This window comes from Dreissena polymorpha, chromosome 14 (genome assembly GCF_020536995.1).
Source record: "Dreissena polymorpha isolate Duluth1 chromosome 14, UMN_Dpol_1.0, whole genome shotgun sequence".
NCBI lineage: Eukaryota > Metazoa > Mollusca > Bivalvia > Myida > Dreissenidae > Dreissena > Dreissena polymorpha.
In genome coordinates, this window is record NC_068368.1 from 73,905,593 (window position 1) to 73,925,981 (window position 20,389).

Sequence of the window (20,389 nt, forward strand, 5' to 3'; positions counted from 1 at the left end):
AGGCTCAATATGGATTGGCCCAGCCATGCTTAGTGCCTGGGCTTGGATGACCTGATATCAAAGGAGGCTCAATATGGATTTGCCCAGCCATGCTCAGTGCCTGGGCATGGATGACCTGATGTCAATGGAGGCTCAATATGGATTGGCCCAGCCATGCTCAGTGCCTGGGCATGGATGACATGATGTCAATGGAGGCTCAATATGGATTGGCCCAGCCATGCTCAGTGCCTGGGCATGGATGACCTGATGTCAATGGAGGCTCAATATGGATTGGACTGGCCATGCTCAGCGCCTGGGCATGGATGACCTGATGTCAATGGAGGCTCAATATGAATTAACCCAGCTGTGCTCAGTGCCTGGGCATGGATGACCTGATGTCAATGGAGGCTCAATATGGATTGGTACGGCCATGCTCAGCGCCTGGGCATGGATGACCTGGCCCCGTGTTCACAAAACATTTTTTGCAATCGAAAATCGATTTTTCTTTGTCATTGAAGATGGATTTCCATTGTAGTTGATAGGCAAAAATGAAAATCAATGTCAGTTAAAATCAATTTTCAATTGCAAAATCGTTTTGTGAACATGGGGCCAGATGTCAATGGAAATGAGAGGTGGTTAGCCCTCCAATCTTCTGACAAAACATCTTAAGAAAATTCTGTGCACTAGTATTATACAATCTTTAAACTCATCTGTTTTTACTATCCAGTTAAAACAGGTTTGTAAGGGCTTGTACTTGTTTTTAGCTAAGATAAATGTTAGGTTATGTAAATTGTTAACATTGTTAATTTATTGTTATGTAACAAATCTTGATGTCTGTTCTCGGCTACATACTGTATGTCACTGTTAACATTGGAATTTTAGGATGAACACAATAGATTTATTCTGCTTCAAGTGATCACACCTTAAATAAATGAGCCGTGCTCTGTGAAAAGGGGTTTTAATACATGTGCGTTACGTGTAATCCCAGATTAGCCTGTGCAGTCAGGGAGTAACACTGTTCAGGTTTTATGCTGTTTGCTGCTCATCAGTATCTAAGGATTGGAAATGAAGCCTTTAAAATTTGAATCTAGTAAGAAAGGCCTTAAATTAAATTATACTTTCTAAGGGACTACAAATGGGTAATTTTTTTTATCTAAGTGGTAAAGGGTTAAATAGGTATCTAAATGGTAACGGGTTAACTATGTGGTGTGGGGACATCAGTGTCTGTGACACATTTCCAGTTGGTTTTTAATACTTCATCTTCTCGGATGAATACCCTGAATTGCCTTAGGTTTTCCAAGGAAGGGTTGAGAATGAGGTCACTTATTTGGTGATGTTTAATTATATTTGTATAAATAAAACTGTTGAACAGAATAATTTGACAGTCATGCAACAAAATAGTTCTTTCTGTATTAGTCTTCAAATAACTATGAAGGCTCTTTTTTATATTAAAAAGAAACGTGAGATGGGTGTCTGTTATGATTGATGCATTATTTAAGGAATGTACAGTATTGACTTTATTCAAGTAAAATCTTAGGATATAACAATAATAGAAAACAGTGGGGGATGTGTGTTAGGATTGGGGCGTTAATTAATAACATTCAGTATTGACTTTTTTGTCAAGTAAAAATCTCAGTAAAAGAATATTATAGTAACCATTTATTTGGTTTATTTATTTGCAGGTCTGGCATCGGCAGTGTTTGTCCTCGTAGCTAAGAGTCTCGTATGTGTCCTGTATGTGGTGAGAGTCATCCTGGACGATGTCACTAAATATGAATGGTAAGCTTTCTGATTCTTTGATGATGATTTGAGTAAACTCTTTCTAAAGGGTACTAGTATAAATACTTAAATTTAGAAAATTGGGAGAATGTGGTTAAATGCATCTGAGCAAAATGTTGTCCCTGATTAGCCTGCACAGTCTGCACAGGCTACTCTGTACTCTGGTACAAGACTTTCCCATTTTACAAAAGCTTTGTTTGAAGGAAGTCTCTTCCAAAAGAACATCCAGTGTATGTAGAAAATGTCATTCCAGATAAGCCTGTGTGAACTGCATAGTCTTATATTGGACAGTACTTTACACATGTGTATTTAGACCTGTTTTCCCAAAGCGCAGATATGATTGGTAAGTGGTCCCTTGTGAAGACACTGACAAGCACTGGACAAAACTCCAGATAAGGCATTAAACAAAGCCAGGGTTGAGCTGGGACAATTGAACATTGCTCTTGGAAAACAGGGCTTGATGCATGAGCGTAAAGTGTCATCCCAGATTAGCCTGTGCAGTCTGCTGTTCAGTGCTAATGAGGGACAACACTCCACTTGTATGGCATTTTTTTCGCTTAAAGCAAAGTCTCTTCTTGGTGAAAATCCAGTGTATGCAAAAATTGTCATCCCTGATTAGCCTGTGCAGTTGCACAGGCTAATCTGGGACAACACTTTACAGCCCAGTTTTCTGAAAGGGCAGCTCATTTATTTCCTTTTATACTTGGTATTCAATTAAAATTACCACATCACCTTATATGAATGGTGAGTTATTCCTAGGAAGCAATGGTCAAGCATTTGGTAAAACATGGGATAAGGGAAAGCCTTGTTCAGGGTAAACTTGCATGTTCATAAAGTGTCAAACCATTATTATGTGAAGTCTGCACAGGCTAATCAGGGACAAAACTTTATGCTTTTATAGAATGTTTCATTTAGTGGAAATCTCTTTGAAATAAAAAGCTAGTTAAGGTGTAACGTGTTTTCCCTGATTAGCTTGTGCAGACTGCACAGGCTAATCTGGGATGACACTTTATGATTGGTTTTGTTTGATTTTTATGCACATGCAAAAAACCAAGACTCATTTATTTAAAAAAGGCGTCTCACTAAACTTATGAAACTTTACTAAGTGATATTTACACAAAATTTCAATGAGGTTGAAAATCAGTAAATTGGCCAACCAAATATTGTTATCGTACATTTAAAGTCCAAAGGTAGCCTGAAACTTGATATATTTAATATTTTGTTGATATCTATAGCTAGATGACAAAAATGGTTATTTTGGAGATCAATGTTACTAAAGAACCTTAATATTGTTATAATAAATAAGCATGATTCATATGAGAACAGTTTTCAGATCATATAGACTATTATAAGTGTGTAAAAAAGGCAAAATATAGGACCATTGTCATCTAATTATTGAATAAATTAGCATATCATAATTATGTAAAACTTATTTTACATAAGTGCATATAATGAACAAGGCACAGTTGATCTATATATACCGTCTTTATCCTAATAAACGTGCCCGGGCGCGATGCAAATCACAAAGGGGGCACGTTTATTTCACCCTCCCCTTTAGGTATAATATGAATTGACATGTAAAATATCTTTACCAGTATTTGCGAAAAGTTCCAAGTTCATTGAGCAATCGTAAACATATCACAATTAGTTTTACCAGAATACTGCACCCCATTATCATTCTGTTTCTGCCTTGACATCGATCCGCCGAATCACGCTGCATCTTGACACGCGGCGATTTGGCAGAACAGAAATATGTACAAATATTGATTGTATACTATAACAAATGTTAAATAATTTTCAAATTAACGAATAAAAGAATTTCAAATTAACGAATATAAGAAACAGATACAGATAATACCCTGTTATTCTTATTTATACGCGATTGTTTTAACATTTCGTCAGCTTTTCTGCATACTTCATACAGTTACCATCGGATGTCATCTGTAAAAACAATGTAGGTCAGTAACCATATTGAAGAAATTTACACAGTTTAATCTCGGAAACGAGACTTGCTTTAAACATAGACTTTTATTTGAAATTAAAATTAATGATCTCAATGTTTTACCCACTATGAAATGTTTATTCACAAATAAATACACCCACGCCAATTTTCGCGCGCTTTTTTCAGAACAAAGAAATTCACTTAATTCACGTGCACTATGTATATGTGGCTAGAATTTGAAGCCGAAAATAGCTGTTCACCACGAGTGCAAACCATGTCAGGTGATTTACGCATGTTGTAATACAACTGTCCTGATTGGGCGCTTATTTAATCAAATCTTTAAATAGAAGCATATGCAGAAATTGAGCACTTTTATCATCAATATTAACCAGAATTTGCTTTTAAGAATGGAAATCGGGCATATGCGAGATTATCGAGTAATAGATAAAGACGGGAGAAGTTGCATGTATGCGATTGAGACAGTTACAACGTATGTATCAAGGAATCGAGAGACTCGGGAAAATACGATTATTACAATCAGTTACGAGTTCTCATTGGCTTCAAACTGTTATTTGCCTTATCAAACACGCAATTATCACTCATCAAGGTGCAGTATCCTACAGCTAAGTGCGAACACGGTTTTGTTTTATACGCGGCATTTAAAAAGACAGAAAAAACTGTCACAGTGTGAAATACATGTTGAAATTTGAAAACAACAACGCTAACAATCCCATATTGTCTTACAGACAAATTAATTTAATTTTTTGGGGAGGGGATTGGCTTTGATAGTTTATGTCCGAACTTGTAATCATGCCAAGGCGTGTCTCAGCGAACAGATGCGGCAACCAGATGGTCGATGCCGAGTCAACTCGGCGAACACTTGATGTCGTCAAACTCCGCGGATTGCGGAATTTGTTGGTTTTGCGTGAGCTGTACTGTACCTTGTTGATAAAAAAGAATGTTCTGTCAATAAAATGCAATTACTTTACCCCTTAGCAGCCGAGAAAAGGGGGCACTATTATTTTGATCACTCCTTCATTTTATTTTACGATAGTGGCGCGTTTATTAGGGCGGGAGCATTTATTAGGATAAAGACGGTATATGTAATATTAAAGTACAATTATATCCTCTTACACTTGGTTTGCAATAAAAATTACTACAATTTACTGTCTAATTTATACAGTAAATTAACAAATTTGTAATGTAATCCATCCAATGCTAATAGCCCTCCCCGCTATAAAACGGTAACATGATGCTTTGGATGTCAAGGCCATGTAAGTGCTACAAACTAGTGTATTTTACCCTAATAAATATGACAATTATAACTTTTAAAGTAATTCAACTTCAAACAAGTCTTTGTGGTCATTATATTTTTAGATAACATACATTATACTGTTGGAGGCATTATAACTTTTAAAGTAATTCAACTTCAAATATGTCTTTGTGGTCATTTTATTTGTTGATAACATACATTATATTATCGAAGGCATACAAATAGTCAATCCGGCTGTTTTGATTTTTGTGATGTTTAACCCTTTACCACTCAGATACGTATTTTCACACATTAATTGTGAAGTCCTTTAGAAAGTTCAATTTAATTAAAGACCTTTCTTACTAGATTTAAGTTTTAAAGGCTTCATTTCCAACTCTAAGGTATCATGAGCAGCAAACAGCATAAAACATGAAAAGACTGCGAGTTACTCGCAGGCTGTTCTGATTTTATGCTGTTTGCACAAAGCCATTTTCACTTTGCCTCTGAGTGGGAAAGAGTTAAAAAAAGTAACTAATGATTATTTTTATTTTTATATAATCTTTACATTAACCTTCTTTGCTAAAACTTGGTCCATTCAATTTTTTTTCAAATGATGTATCTCTAACATAATATCAAAACCATCAACCAAAACCTCTGTCACCCAGTGGCTACTTAATCTGATGTTTTATTTTTTGTTTCAGTGACGGTCATCCTCAGCCCTGCATGAATGGCAACGAAACAGAGATCAGCGAGAAGGGAGACGTGAACTGGTACATTTATATACCGAGTCGTGTTCTGGGAAAACTGGGCATAATGCATATGACTAAAGTGTCATCCCAGATAAGCCTGTGCAATCCGCACAGGCTAATCAGGAACGACACTTTCCTCGTTTATGATATTTTTCATTTACAGAAAGTCTCTTCTTTGCTTAAATCCAGTTTAGGTGGAAAGTGTCGTCCATGATTAATAGGACAACACTTTACGCACATTAATTTTATCCTCTTTTCACAGAGCACGGCTCATTTATACTGGGCCTTACTCTGGGAAAACAAGGCTTAATGCATGTGAGTAAAGTGTGGCTTAATGCATGTGAGTAAAGTGTGGCTTAATGCATGTCAGTAAAGTGTGGCTTACTGCATGTGAGTAAAGTGTGGCTTACTGCATGTGAGTAAAGTGTGGCTTACTGCATGTGAGTAAAGTGTGGCTTAATGCATGTCAGTAAAGTGTGGCTTACTGCATGTGAGTAAAGTGTGGCTTAATGCATGTGAGTCAAGTGGGCTTACTGCATGTGAGTAAAGTGTGGCTTAATGCATGTGAGTAAAGTGTGGCTTAATGCATGTGAGTAAAGTGGGCTTACTGCATGTGAGTAAAGTGTGGCTTAATGCATGTGAGTAAAGTGTGGCTTACTGCATGTGAGTAAAGTGGGCTTACTGAATGTGAGTAAAGTGTGGCTTACTGCTATGAGTCAAGTGGGCTTACTGCATGTGAGTAAAGTGTGGCTTAATGCATGTGAGTAAAGTGGGCTTACTGCATGTGAGTCAAGTGGGCTTACTGCATGTGAGTAAAGTGTGGCTTAATGCATGTGAGTAAAGTGGGCTTACTGCATGTGAGTAAAGTGTGGCTTAATGCATGTGAGTAAAGTGTGGCTTAATGCATGTGAGTAAAGTGGGCTTACTGCATGTGAGTAAAGTGTGGCTTACTGCATGTGAGTCAAGTGGGCTTACTGCATGTGAGTAAAGTGTGGCTTAATGCATGTGAGTAAAGTGTTGTTTCAGATTAGCCGATGAGGTCTGCAAAGGTTTATCAAACACGAGACTTTCTGCCTAAACTTGATTTTTGCTTACATGGGGCTTTATGTATACCAAAAGAACAAGAAAAGGAGGAAGTGTCGTATAGATTAGCCTGTGCTCATACTCAATTCACATGCACTGGTAACTCATAGAGAGACTGAAGTGACCTTTTTAGCTCACCTGAGCGATAGCTCGAGGTGAGCTATTGTGATCACTCAGCGTCCGGCGTCCGGCCGTCCGTAAACAATTTGTAAACATCTTCTTCTACTAAACCATTGAGCCAATTTCAACTAAATTTCATGTGGAGCATCCCTAGGTCATGGGACAAAAGAATTGTTTAAAAAAATTTGATCGCATAACCAAGATGGCCGCCATGACCATATATGGTAAAAACCTTAAAAAATCTTCTTGTCAGAAACCGCTAATCAGATTTTCAAAAAATTTCACAGGGATGACCTTTGAGGGCTCCCCTGAAAAAGTTGTTCAAAGAAATTTGATTCGTCAAAAAACATGGCCGCAGGAGCTCGTTGAACTTTGCATGTTTATTCGTTTTTGCCTATTTTGTGAAAACTTTCAAAAATCTTCCACATTTTTTGTCCGATCCTTTCCAAATTTGCACAGTGTCTTTATATCAATGAGGACACGAACCCTACAAAAAATGAGCATTATTGGTCCATGAAGTACAGAATTACCTCCCCTTGAATCGAGAAAATGGTGTTTATGCAATAAAGTCCAAATTTTTCATCCAATTCTTTCCAAACTTGTAAGGATTTAGCATGGTTCAAACAAGGGAAACAACTACGGTTTATGCATGTTCTTTTTATTACAGATTTGCCTCCCTTTAATTCATTCAAAATCTTTTACAGCAGAGATTCCAAATCTGACCTGTAAATGAGCCCCATATTTACTGCTGGTGCTATGTTACCTTTTCCCATTTGATCATTCTTAAGTATTGGTCTTGTAATGCTGCTACTGCTACTGCTACTGCTACTGCTACTACTACTACTACTACTACTACTACTACTACTACTACTACTACTACTACTACTACTACTTCTACTACTACTACTACTACTACTACTTCTACTACTACTACCACTACTACTACTACTACTACTACTACTACTACTACTACTACTACTACTACTACTGCTACTACTACTAGTACTACTACTACTAGTACTACTACCACCACCACCACCACCACCACCACCACCACCACCACCACCACCACCACCACCACCACCACCACCATCACCACGTCTACTATTACTACTTCTACTACTACTGCCACTACTACTACTACTTTTACCACTACTACTACTACTACTACTACTACCACTACTACTCCTACTACTACTACTACTACTACTTCTACTACTACTTCTACTACTACTACTCCTACTACTTCTACTACTACTACTACTACTACTACTACTACTACTACTACTACTACAACTACTATTACTACTACTACTACTACTACTACTACTACTACTACTACTACTACTTCTACTACTACACCACCACCACCACCACCACCATTCACAGTGACAAAAAACGTATTCACACAATGGCTGCTACTACAACTTATAGCCCATATAGGGGGGCATGCATGTTTTACAAACAGCCCTTGTTTCTATGGGATTTTAACCACAACTGTTCATGTTTATCTCCGACACATATTTTTAGGTCACCTGTCATGAAGTGACACGGTGAGCTTATGTGATCGTGTGATGTCCGGCGTCCGTTGTGCGTGCCTGCGTGTGTCTGTGCGTCCGTCCGTCAACAATTTGTTTGTGTAGACAGTAGAGGTCACAGTTTGCATCCAATCTTGATGAAATTTGGTCAAAATGTTTATCTTGATGAAATCCGGTTTGGGATTGTATTTGGGTCATCTGGGGTCAAAAACAAGGTCACTAGGTCAAATAATAGAACAACCTTCTGTAGACAATAGAGGTCACAGTTTTCATCCAATCTTTATGAAATTTGGTCAGAATGTTTATCTTGATGAAATCTGGGTTGGGATTTTATTTGGGTCATCTGCGGTCAAAAACTAGGTCACTAGGTCAAATAATAGAAAAACCTTGTGTAGACATTAGAGATCACAGTTTTCATCCAACCTTTATGAAATTTGGTCAGAATTCTTGATGAAATCTGGGTGGGATTGTATTTGGGTCATCTGGGGTAAAAATCTAGTTCAAATAAATAGAAAAACCTTGTGTTGACAATAGAGGTCACAGTTTTCATCCAATATTTATGAACTGTGGTCAGAATGTTTATCTTGATGAAATCTGGATTGGGATTGTATTTGGGTCATCTAGAGTCAGGAACTAGGTCACTAGGTCAAATCATAGAAAAACATTGTGTAGACAATAGAGGTCATACTTTTCATCTGATCTTAATGAGTCAGGTGAGCGATTCAGGGCCATCATGGCCCTCTTGTAACAAAATTGTTATGCTCCTCTGTAGGGACCGCCTATAGCAGTCTGTTTGTCTGTCATTCCGTTTTCCGGAGGTTTGTTAACACAATGCTTTAAGATATTGATTGTTTGTATGTGAGTCTGCCTACATGAGGTACAGACTGATGAAGTGTGACATTTATTTTGGTCCATTAATTTTGGGCAAAGTTATGTGCCTTGGACTTTTTCTATAATAACCATGTTCTGAAGTTTTACTACGCAATGCTTACAGATATTGAGCTGACTTTTGGTTTGTGAGTTAACCTACATAACTTACTGATAAAGTGTGAAATTCATTACGGTTGATTGATTTTTTTGGCAAAGTTATGGGCCTTGGCCTTAGAACTCAATTATAACATATTGTTGTCTGCACGATTTGTACGCAACGCTTTCAGATAATGATCTCATTTTTGGTATAAGAGTCTAAACATACATTACTTACAGATGAAGTGAATTGTGTTTCACAAACACAGGTCTTCTTTATGTTATGAGACATGTAATCTGGATCATTTGCACTTTATGACTATGTCAGCCTCATTTTTCTTTGGTTGCTAGGTACGTGTTGCTATGGGTGGAGAGACCTTTGTGGCTGTGGGTCATACAGGTCGTGCTAGCCTTTGTCACATTCTTCAAGGCCTTGCTGAAAATATATATTGCCAAGGTAATGCATTATATTGAAATATGTATTTAATGTATTGAAATAATTGTAATATGCAAATATATTTACTAAGCTGATACATGGATGTACGTAACTGAATTAAGCTCAATCATATACATATTCTTTGTTGTGTTTTTTTTCGTTGGGGGGGGGTATATTACCTAATTATATAGAATGCTCTTTCTTGAATTTAATAATCAGTTATATGCATAAATATATTTGTTTCAGCTACATATTTATTAATTACAGCTCCATTAATTTAACCCTTAATGTCCCAACTAGTTTGGCTGGTGACATAAAAATAAAACATGTGTCCTTTTTTTAAAGTAATATGTTATTTTATCAAAGCTTCACTGTTGGTTGCGGTAAGTTAAATGTTGTAGAAGGACTGCCCTGTCATGTTTTAGTTTGTGTCTGTCTCTTAATTAAAATGAGCCACATTCTTAAAAAAAACTAGGCTTTATGCTTCTGCGTTTAATGTTGTCCAATATAAGACGGTGCACGGTGCACAGGCTAATCAGGGGAGACACTGTCTGCCTTAACTAGATTTTGTTTTAAAGACAACTTCTTTAAAGGAAAAACTTTATAAAAGAGGATTGTGCCAGCCCTGATAAGACTTTCTAGACTGCACCTGCTTATCTGGGATGACACTTTATGCACATACATTTACATTAAGCCCTGTTTTCCCAGGATGAGGTTTAAATACTCTACATTATAGTCAGACTTTGTTAGTACTCTATGTGCAGTCAGCAATATGGTTGTGTTATTTAATTTGTTATGTCATGCATTCATTGTGTACTTTTTATGCTTACCCAAAATTTATTTTGGAAGGAGCATATAGTCGCCGCTTCGTCTGTCCGTGTATGCGTTTGTCTGTCTGTCCGTCTGTGCCTCTGTGCGTCTGTGCATAATTTTTGTCCGGGCTATTTCTCAGCAACTAATGACTGGAATTCAATGAAACTTTATTGGAAGCTTCACTACCAAGAGGAGATGTGCATATTATCAGTGGGTTCTGGGGCCGTATTCCAGTAGCTTCTTAAGTTTTCACTTAAGAAATTTCTTAAGTAAAATTTTATGTCCCCCACTATAGTAGTGGGGGACATATTGTTTTTGCCCTGTCTGTTGGTCTGTCTGTTGGTCTGTCTGTTGGTCTGTCTGCGCCAACTTTAACATTTTGCAATAACTTTTGCTATATTGAAGATAGCAACTTCGTATTTGGCATGCATGTGTATCTCATGAAGCTGCACATTTTGAGTGGTGCAAGGTCAAGGTCATCCTTCAAGGTCAGAGGTCAAATATATGTGGCCAAAATTGCTAATTTTATGAATACTTTTGCAATATTGAACATAGCAACTTGATATTTGGCGTGCATGTGTATCTTATGGAGCTGCACATTTTGAGTGGTGAAAGGTCAAGGTCAAGGTCATCCTTCAAGGTCAGAGGTCAAATATATGTGGCCCAAATCGCTTATTTTATAAATACTTTTGCTATATTGAAGATAGCAACTTGATATTTGGCATGCATGTGCATCTCATGGAGCTGCACATTTTGAGTGGTGAAAAGTCAAGGTCAAGGTCATCCTTCAAGGTCAGAGGTCAAATATATGTGGCCCAAATCGCTTATTTTATGAATACCTTTGCAATATTGAAGATAGCAACTTGATATTTGGCATGCATGTGTATCTCATGGAGCTGCACATTTTGAGTGGTGAAAAAGGTCAAGGTCAAGGTCATCCTTCACAAGGTCAAGGTCATCCTTCAAGGTCAAACGTCATATAGTGGGACATTGTGTTTCACAAACGCATCTTGTTTTAGTTAAATTTGAAATGTAAAAAATAACACATGAGACGCTTAGTATTTCTCTTTAATTTTAAATATATGAGAAAAAATACACAGAGTAAAGAAATTTATTAAGTTTATGAAGCTACTAGAATTTAACTTAAATGAAATCTTATTTTTAAAGAAAAAATGGCGGGGATAAGAAAAAATATTGCGCAATATTTCAACTTAAGTTATTTTTTAACTGAAGAAGCAACTGGAATACGGCCCCTGGTCTGATGATTTTTCACAGAGTTATGGCCCTTTGAAATTTTCTATAAAAAATTCTTGTACCCCCAACTACTTTGTCCTCAAGACATTTCCTTTTATCTGAATATATAGTGCAATATTGTGACAAAAAAAAACTTTGGGGAGCATCACCTGTCTCCGACGGTTTCTTGTTTCAAAAGTATTTATTTTATCTGGATAGCACTAAAAGCCTAAGGCAGGCTTCACATTTTGGCATTACATATCATCATTGGTTGTAACATTATGCATCTTGATGTTCACATTTTGGCATTACATATCATCATTGGTTGTAACAGTATGCATCTTGATGTTCACATTTTAGCATTACTGTCACGTAATTACGTAACGTTCGTGGAAAAGACACAGTAACCAACAAAGTTCAATTCTGATTTCTTTGCGTTTTATTTCTGCTTATTAACACAACACAACGTTTCCAAAATGTTTGTCAAATACAAGATACATGCGAAGCCCGCAATGGGCCCATCCCGCGAAAGCCAGCAATAATGCGACTTGTATGTTTGGCCGTTTTAGTAAGACTGTCCATAAATATTGATATAAACAACGAAAGCTTTGATAATTGTTATGTGTACAATTCTGATTGGCTGTGTTACGTCACGTGTCTACATGTACAATTCTGATTGGCCGTTTGTTAAGTCACGTGTCTGCAACCTAAATATACGTATGCAACGGACACCTAACGAATACATACGGAAATGACCGAAGATTGGTACATACGGTAAGCAAATATTCGTGTCCGGTAATTATAACCCGAGGCTAATGATTTGTGTACTGTGTCACGTAATTACGTAACGTTCGTGGAAAAGACACAGTAACCAACAGTCATTGAAATTCAGATTTAAAGCTACAAGCAAGTCGGGCTAGTACTATGGGAATTTGAACAAGCCCGAGTCAGTTTTTACTAGCCCAAACATTTTTGTTAAAAATGCAGATAAACATAACATAAAATATCCAAAGAAGCATTCATTTATTCAATCTATAGAATACAATACAATTCTCTTATTAATTTCATCCTCATCCAATTTAGCTTCCTCGTCATCTGAGCCAGCCTCTTTCGGATCCTGAAATAAGAAATTAATTTCACACAGGGATTTCAATCAAATCACAATTATAAATATACATAAAGTTTAGGTAAATAATTAGCAGAAATGTATCCAATATATCCATGTAAAAGAGAGCGCAAACCTGAACCACCAGAAAATATATAAGCAATTTAGTGCCAGGTTATTCTACAAAAAGCCAGTTGACAAATGCGTCAATCACAGTTACCTCAGATTCGCATTCCTCAACGATGTACTTCAATGACAACTGTTTGGCCATTACTCTCTGTATCCCGAACGCAACGCAAAACATTTATTTTACATAATAGTAATCCGGGAACCACAATACCATGCGCTTTATGCGCAGTAATCCAATTATCGGCTGATTGCCCAGCACATGTGCACAGTGAGTTTAAACATAAGCGGCTGTTTATTTAAGCGGCTCAAAACTTTGTTTACAAATATTGAAAATGAAAGTGGAAATCGTTTTCTGTTTAATGAATTGTACAAGCACGCCGGGCTTGTAATATTGGATTTCCTACAAGCCCGAAAGAAAAAATACTAGTTTTTTGCTGTCGGACTAGTGCGAATTTCGACGACTGAACCAACAAAGTTCAATTCTGATTTCTTTGCGTTTTATTTCTGCTTATTAACACAACACAACGTTTCCAAAATGTTTGTCAAATACAAGATACATGCGAAGCCCGCAATGGGCCCATCCCGCGAAAGCCAGCAATAATGCGACTTGTATGTTCGGCCGTTTTAGTAAGACTGTCCATAAATATTGATATAAACAACGAAAGCTTTGATAATTGTTATGTGTACAATTCTGATTGGCTGTGTAACGTCACGTGTCTACATGTACAATTCTGATTGGCCGTTTGTTAAGTCACGTGTCTGCAACCTAAATATACGTATGCAACGGACACCTAACGAATACATACGGAAATGACCGAAGATTGGTACATACGGTAAGCAAATATTCGTGTCCGGTAATTATAACCCGAGGCTAATGATTTGTTGATCCAGATGGCTGCCTATTTAAGATTGTATGAAATGTGGTACAAATTTCGATCATTATATAAATCCAACAATGCCCCAAATGTGTGTTTTGTGTGCGTTATGTTACACAACTTTCCCCCTTAATTTGATTTTTTTTATATTTTATGATTTAAAAAAATCTTTTAAAATTTTACTATTGAATTACTAATTAAATAACAAAAACTACATTCATATAAACACACTCAAATGATGGAAAATATGCGGATAACAATATAATTTCCTTGACAAGCATCTCTGCTGAAATAAATAACATTAGTAATTGATATACAATTTAAATGTCAATCGAAATGATGTGTAGAACATCATATGTTGATCGTTGGCCATCTGTACATCTGGTGTCGTCCATGTTGTCTTGAAGTTGTAGCTCGCGGCGAATACGATGTTTCATTGAAGTCATTGCCGCCGTCATGAAGATAAGCCGATTGTGGATTCGCCCGTGGCAATTGGAATGCGTTTGTTGATCCAGATGGCTGCCTATTTAAGATTGTATGAAATGTGGTACAAATTTCGATCATTATATAAATCCAACAATGCCCCAAATGTGCGTTTTGTGTGCGTTCGTGAAGTATCATTCCAAATGCGTTATCTACGCACGTCAAACAGTTGAACGGCTGCATCTACTCTATAGTGTTTAACGTCACAAGTATTGTGTCCAGTGTTGCGTCACTTGTTGTCCTTCGAAATCTTCTGGCGTTGGTCTTCTTTTAGCGATAGAACCAGGTATTCACTTTGAGAGTAACCGCCATGATGTTCCATTCTAATTATGTTGTTTGCTTCTTCTATTCGTTGTGGAAGGCGTTGTCTCGCGAAGTCGCTCTTCTTTGGCGTTGTCTTCAAATCTCGATATTTTTATCTGCGTCGTGGTGATACAAGTATCAGTTGTTCAAAATCATGGCAAACATTTATAAATATCCCCTAAGTTATTGTTAAATATCGTCATGACAACTCACTGTGATATCTTATTCAAAAAAATAAATTCTTTACAACGAAAAAATATTAGTCAATTCCTCAAAACAAACTTCGGATAAGTACATGACAGTTTGACATCTGACAAGCCATTTACTTAATATGACTTGTGTACCGCCTTAGGCATAGTCATTTTACGCACGTGCGGCCAGTAAATTTTTGACAGGCGCGCGCCACTTTATTGACCTAGAGTAATGGGTTATGATAGACGTACCTGTTCATATCATGGTTTCATAAACCTCATCTTTATCACTATAGTTTTGCCGTTGGGCATAGATTTATTGACATGTTTGACCTGTGCACTTGTAAAAATGCGCAAATAACACAAGGCAGACTTTTATATATATGCATTCATAATATAAGAACACGTATCGGTATACTTCAATATTTGCTCCTAATCGAACTACTCAAATAATTCTTATGCGACATCGCATCTTCTGTCCATAGCGTAATTTGCTTCGATGGCACAGGGATAAATTCTCTTACTCATGAGGACGCTAAGGTTATCAGAACCTCGGGCTCGGTATGTCCGAACGCTGATCAGTCAGCCGTGCTCATAAAATATAATTGTAACCCTTAAACAATTATATTAGAAATTTAATGCGTACATATCGTTATATTTTCACTGCGCTATACGCGTCAGATCGCATTAAATTCTTACTTAAAATTACTCAAGACCTTCAATATTACCGATATCCTACATATATTTGCATCAACACAATGACGTATATACATATTTACATTTTTTTTTGTGTGTGTGTCTGCCCTATTCATATTCGCAATCAACATTATTTTTCTTATTTCCTATTTTCTTTCTTTTACAATTCGGAAAACTATTTTTAAATTTTCCAATAATTTTATCTATTCGTCCTCTTTAATTTTCTTTATCATTCTTATAAGCAAAACCCGCCTTATTTTCTTTATTAAAATAATAAACAAAACTGTCTTAAATAATGTAAATTCCTAAATTCTTAATTCTGCCAATGTAAAATACTAGGTAAATTCTTTGAATATTTGTATCATCTCCGAGTTTTTCTACTATATTAATAAATAAAACCACCGCCAAAGTTTCTTTATTAAAATAATAAACAAAACTATATAAGATATTATTATTTCCTTGTACGTTTTAATTAAATGGAACTTTACAAAAAATACCAACAATTTAAAATGGATTTGTGCGCAAAAAACGCACGTTCGTATACAATCTTTATTATAATCATACACAATTTATATAAAATTCTATAAATATTCTCAATGATTTGTTCGCCTCTAATTTCATTATTTCTATAACTCATAAAAATAATGTAAAACTCAAATATCTCTTTTTATTCTCAATTCACCGTTATTTATAAAAATGTACAGATAAATGCAAAACTGGCATGATTTTGATATTTGTAAAATTTGTTCGTACATAATTTATTATCAACACTATTATTTTTAACATCTAACTACATTAAATTCTTTAAAACAATTCTTAAAAATTTCGTTGTCATGACGCCTTTTACTTTAATTTTCTACTTTATAAATTTTGAAATTCCCTCTCCAAGTTTGCCATAATTTTTTTAAACAACTGACCTGAATTCTTGTCGCGTTGTGGTTGTGATGTTTTCATTTTTTCGGCACGTGATCGCACTTGTGATCGTACTTCGGTCGTATCCATGGTACACGGCTCCATAAAATGTACTGTGTAGCGTAATTGCGTAACGTTCGTGGAAAAGACACAGTAACCAACAAAGTTCAATTCTGATTTCTTTGCGTTTTATTTCTGCTTATTAACACAACACAACGTTTCCAAAATGTTTGTCAAATACAAGATACATGCGAAGCCCGCAATGGGCCCATCCCGCGAAAGCCAGCAATAATGCGACTTGTATGTTCGGCCGTTTTAGTAAGACTGTCCATAAATATTGATATAAACAACGAAAGCTTTGATAATTGTTATGTGTACAATTCTGATTGGCTGTGTAACGTCACGTGTCTACATGTACAATTCTGATTGGCCGTTTGTTAAGTCACGTGTCTGCAACCTAAATATACCTATGCAACGGACACCTAACGAATACATACGGAAATGACCGAAGATTGGTACATACGGTAAGCAAATATTCGTGTCCGGTAATTATAACCCGAGGCTAATGATTTGTTGATCCAGATGGCTGCCTATTTAAGATTGTATGAAATGTGGTACAAATTTCGATCATTATATAAATCTAACAATGCCCCAAATGTGTGTTTTGTGTGCGTTATGTTACAATTACATATCATCATTGGTTGTAACAGTATGCATCTTGATGTTCACAGTACCAGTTAGTTTAGATTAGATTTGAGCAGATATGAAATTAGAAAGTGTCTGTGTGATCAGAAATGCTATTTGCCCATAACTTGGTTTTAGTTAGTGTGCTTTTAGTTTGATGAATAGGTTTGTAAATGTCATGTTACATTGTGAGCAAACCTTTAGACTTTACACACTTGTAATATTGTGCTCACATTTGTGTGATTTGAAATATAAATAAGTCCTTTTTAGCTCATCTATTTTTTGAAAAAAAATTATGAGCTATTGTCATCACCTTGGCGTCGGCGTCTGCGATGGCGTCTGTGTCGGCGTCGGCGTCCGGTTAAGTTTTGCGTTTAGGTCCACTTTTCTCAGAAAGTATCAATGCTATTGCATTCAAACTTGGTACACTTACTTACTATCATGAGGGGACTGGGCAGGCAAAGTTAGATAACTCTGGCGTGCATTTTGACTGAATTATGTGCCCTTTTTATACTTAGAAAATTGAAAATTTTGGTTAAGTTTTGCGTTTAGGTCCACTTTTTTCAGAAAGTATCAATGCTATTGCATTCAAACTTGGTACACTTACTTACTATCATGAGGGGACTGGGCAGGCAAAGTTAGATAACTCTGGCGTGCATTTTGACAGAATTATGTGCCCTTTTTATACTTAGAAAATTGAAAATTTTGGTTAAGTTTTGTGTTAAGGTCCATTTTATTCCTTAAGTATCAAAGCTATTGCTTTCATACTTGCAACACTTACTAACTACCGTAAGGGGACTGTGCAGGCAAAGTTATGTAACTCTGACTGGCATTTGGACGGAATTATGGGCCCTTTATACTTAGAAAATTGAAAATTTGGTTAAGTTTTGTGTTTTGGTCCACTTTACCCCTAAAGTATCATAGATATTGCTTTCATACTTGGAACACTCGCAAACTATCATAAGGGTACAGTAAAAGGACAAGTTGCATAACTCTGGATGTCATTTTTACGGAATTATGGCCCTTTTTTGACTTAGTAACTTTGAATATATGGTTAAATTTTGTGTTTCGATCCACTTTACTTCTTAAGTATCAAGGCTATTGCTTTCAAACTTCAAATACTTTCATGCTATCATGAGGTTACTGTACCTGGCAAGTTGAATTTTACCTTGACCTTTGAATGACCTTGACTCTCAAGGTCAAATTATTAAATTTCTCTAAAATTGCCATAACTTCTTTATTTATGATTAGATTTGATTGATACATTGACAAAACTACTCTTACCTGACATACCACAATAGACTCCACCCAAACCATCGCCCGTGCCCCAACCCCCCCCCCCCCCCCCCTATTTTTTTTTTTTTTTTTTTTTTTTTTTTTAAGATCATCTCACAAATGACCACCACACCCTCACACTATACCCCCCCCCACCCCACCCCCTCCCCAATGTTTTTTTTAAACGGTTAAAAAACAAAACTATTTATTTTGATTATTTTATGTTTGAAATACCGTCCAACCATCGCACCCAAGAATCCCCACCCCCCACCCCCCCTCCCCCCACCCGAATCCCCCCCCCTATTTTTTTTTTTTTTTTAAGATCATCTCACAAATTACCACCACACCCTCACACTATACCCCCCCACCTCACCCCCCCCCCAATTTTTTTTTATGAAACGGTTAAAAAACACAAATATTTATTTTTATTATTTTATGTTTGAAATACCGTCCAACCATCGCACCCAAGAATCCCCCCCCACCCCCCCCACCCCCCCCCCCCACCGATTTTTTTTTTCCTTTTTTTCGCATTTTTGGAAGAAAATGTAATAAATGTCCACCCCCCCACACAATGCACCGCTCTTCACTCCACCCCTCCATCCTTTGTGATTGAAAATGAGAGTCCCTTCACCTTTAAAAAGAAAATAGATGAGCGGTCTGCACCCGCAAGGCGGTGCTCTTGTTGTTTTATCCAATATGAATATATATTGTCATTAAAAAGTTATGTACAAAAACAGAGACAATTAGAAAAAAAAAAAACAAACAGAAAAAAGCGAAAACAAAAAGTTTTTCATCAATATGGCAAGAAATGTTTGTAGTCACTAATATTTGCTTACTTCTGTGCAAGATACTGAAAGTAAAATATTTTATACTGACACAAATGTCCGATATTATGTGACCCACAATTCAGGGGCGGCGCCTGGACCATTTCCTGCAGGGTCATTTCTTCCTGGAAGTGTTCAGCTCCATCCCATACATTGTTACGGTACGTATTCCCATACCATATATCATCATGTTTGTTAGCTCCATTTTATGTCTTGTCGCTTACGTAGCTATGTTTCATACATCGTCTCATAAAGTAGCTACATTCTATACATCCTCTCATAAAGTAGCTACATTCTATATATCGTCTCATAAAGTAGATTTATTCCATACATCATCTTTTAAAGTAGCTACATTCTATACATCGTCTCATAAAGTAGCTCATTTCACACATCGTCTCATAAAGAAGCTACATTCTATACATCATCTCATAAAGTAGATTCATTCCATACATCGTCTCATAAAGTCGCTACATTCCATACATCGTCTCATAAAGTAGCTACATTCCATACATTGTCTCTTAAAGTCGCTACATTCCATACATCGTCTCATAAAGTAGCTACATTCCATACATTGTCTCATAAAGTAGCTACATTCCATACATGGTCTCTTAAAATAGCTACATTCCATACATCGTCTCAAAGTATCTACATTCTATACATCGTCTCATAAAGCCGCTACATTCCATACATAGTCTCATAAAGTAGCTACATTCCATACATTGTCTTTTAAAGAAGCTACATTCCATACATTGTCTCAAAAGGTAGCTGCATTCCATACATCATCTCATAAAGTAGCTACATTCCATACATTATCTCAAAAGGTAGCTGCATTCCATACATCGTCTCATAAAGTAGCTACATTCCATACATTGTCTCAAAAGGTAGCTGCATTCCATAAATAGTCTCATAAATTAGCACCATTAAAATACATCATGATGGTTAGCAGCTCCATTTCAATGTACATCAAAAAACATATTGGGTATACATGTATTAAGGCAAATTAGTTTTTGACATGCATCTGT

The 20,389-nt window shown here is 36.5% G+C and overlaps 1 protein-coding gene across 1 annotated transcript in view; it reads left to right on the plus strand.

Moving 5' to 3' along the window:
• The window catches only part of LOC127857484 (potassium channel subfamily T member 1-like), a 158,984-nt gene that overhangs the window by 93,640 nt on the left and 44,955 nt on the right, over window positions 1-20,389 (plus strand). The window contains exons 4-7 of the mRNA XM_052393879.1: window positions 1,662-1,758; window positions 5,654-5,722; window positions 9,760-9,865; window positions 19,454-19,528. Coding sequence (XP_052249839.1) covers window positions 1,662-1,758; window positions 5,654-5,722; window positions 9,760-9,865; window positions 19,454-19,528 — 347 coding nt within the window. The remainder of the gene's footprint in view (window positions 1-1,661; window positions 1,759-5,653; window positions 5,723-9,759; window positions 9,866-19,453; window positions 19,529-20,389) is intronic.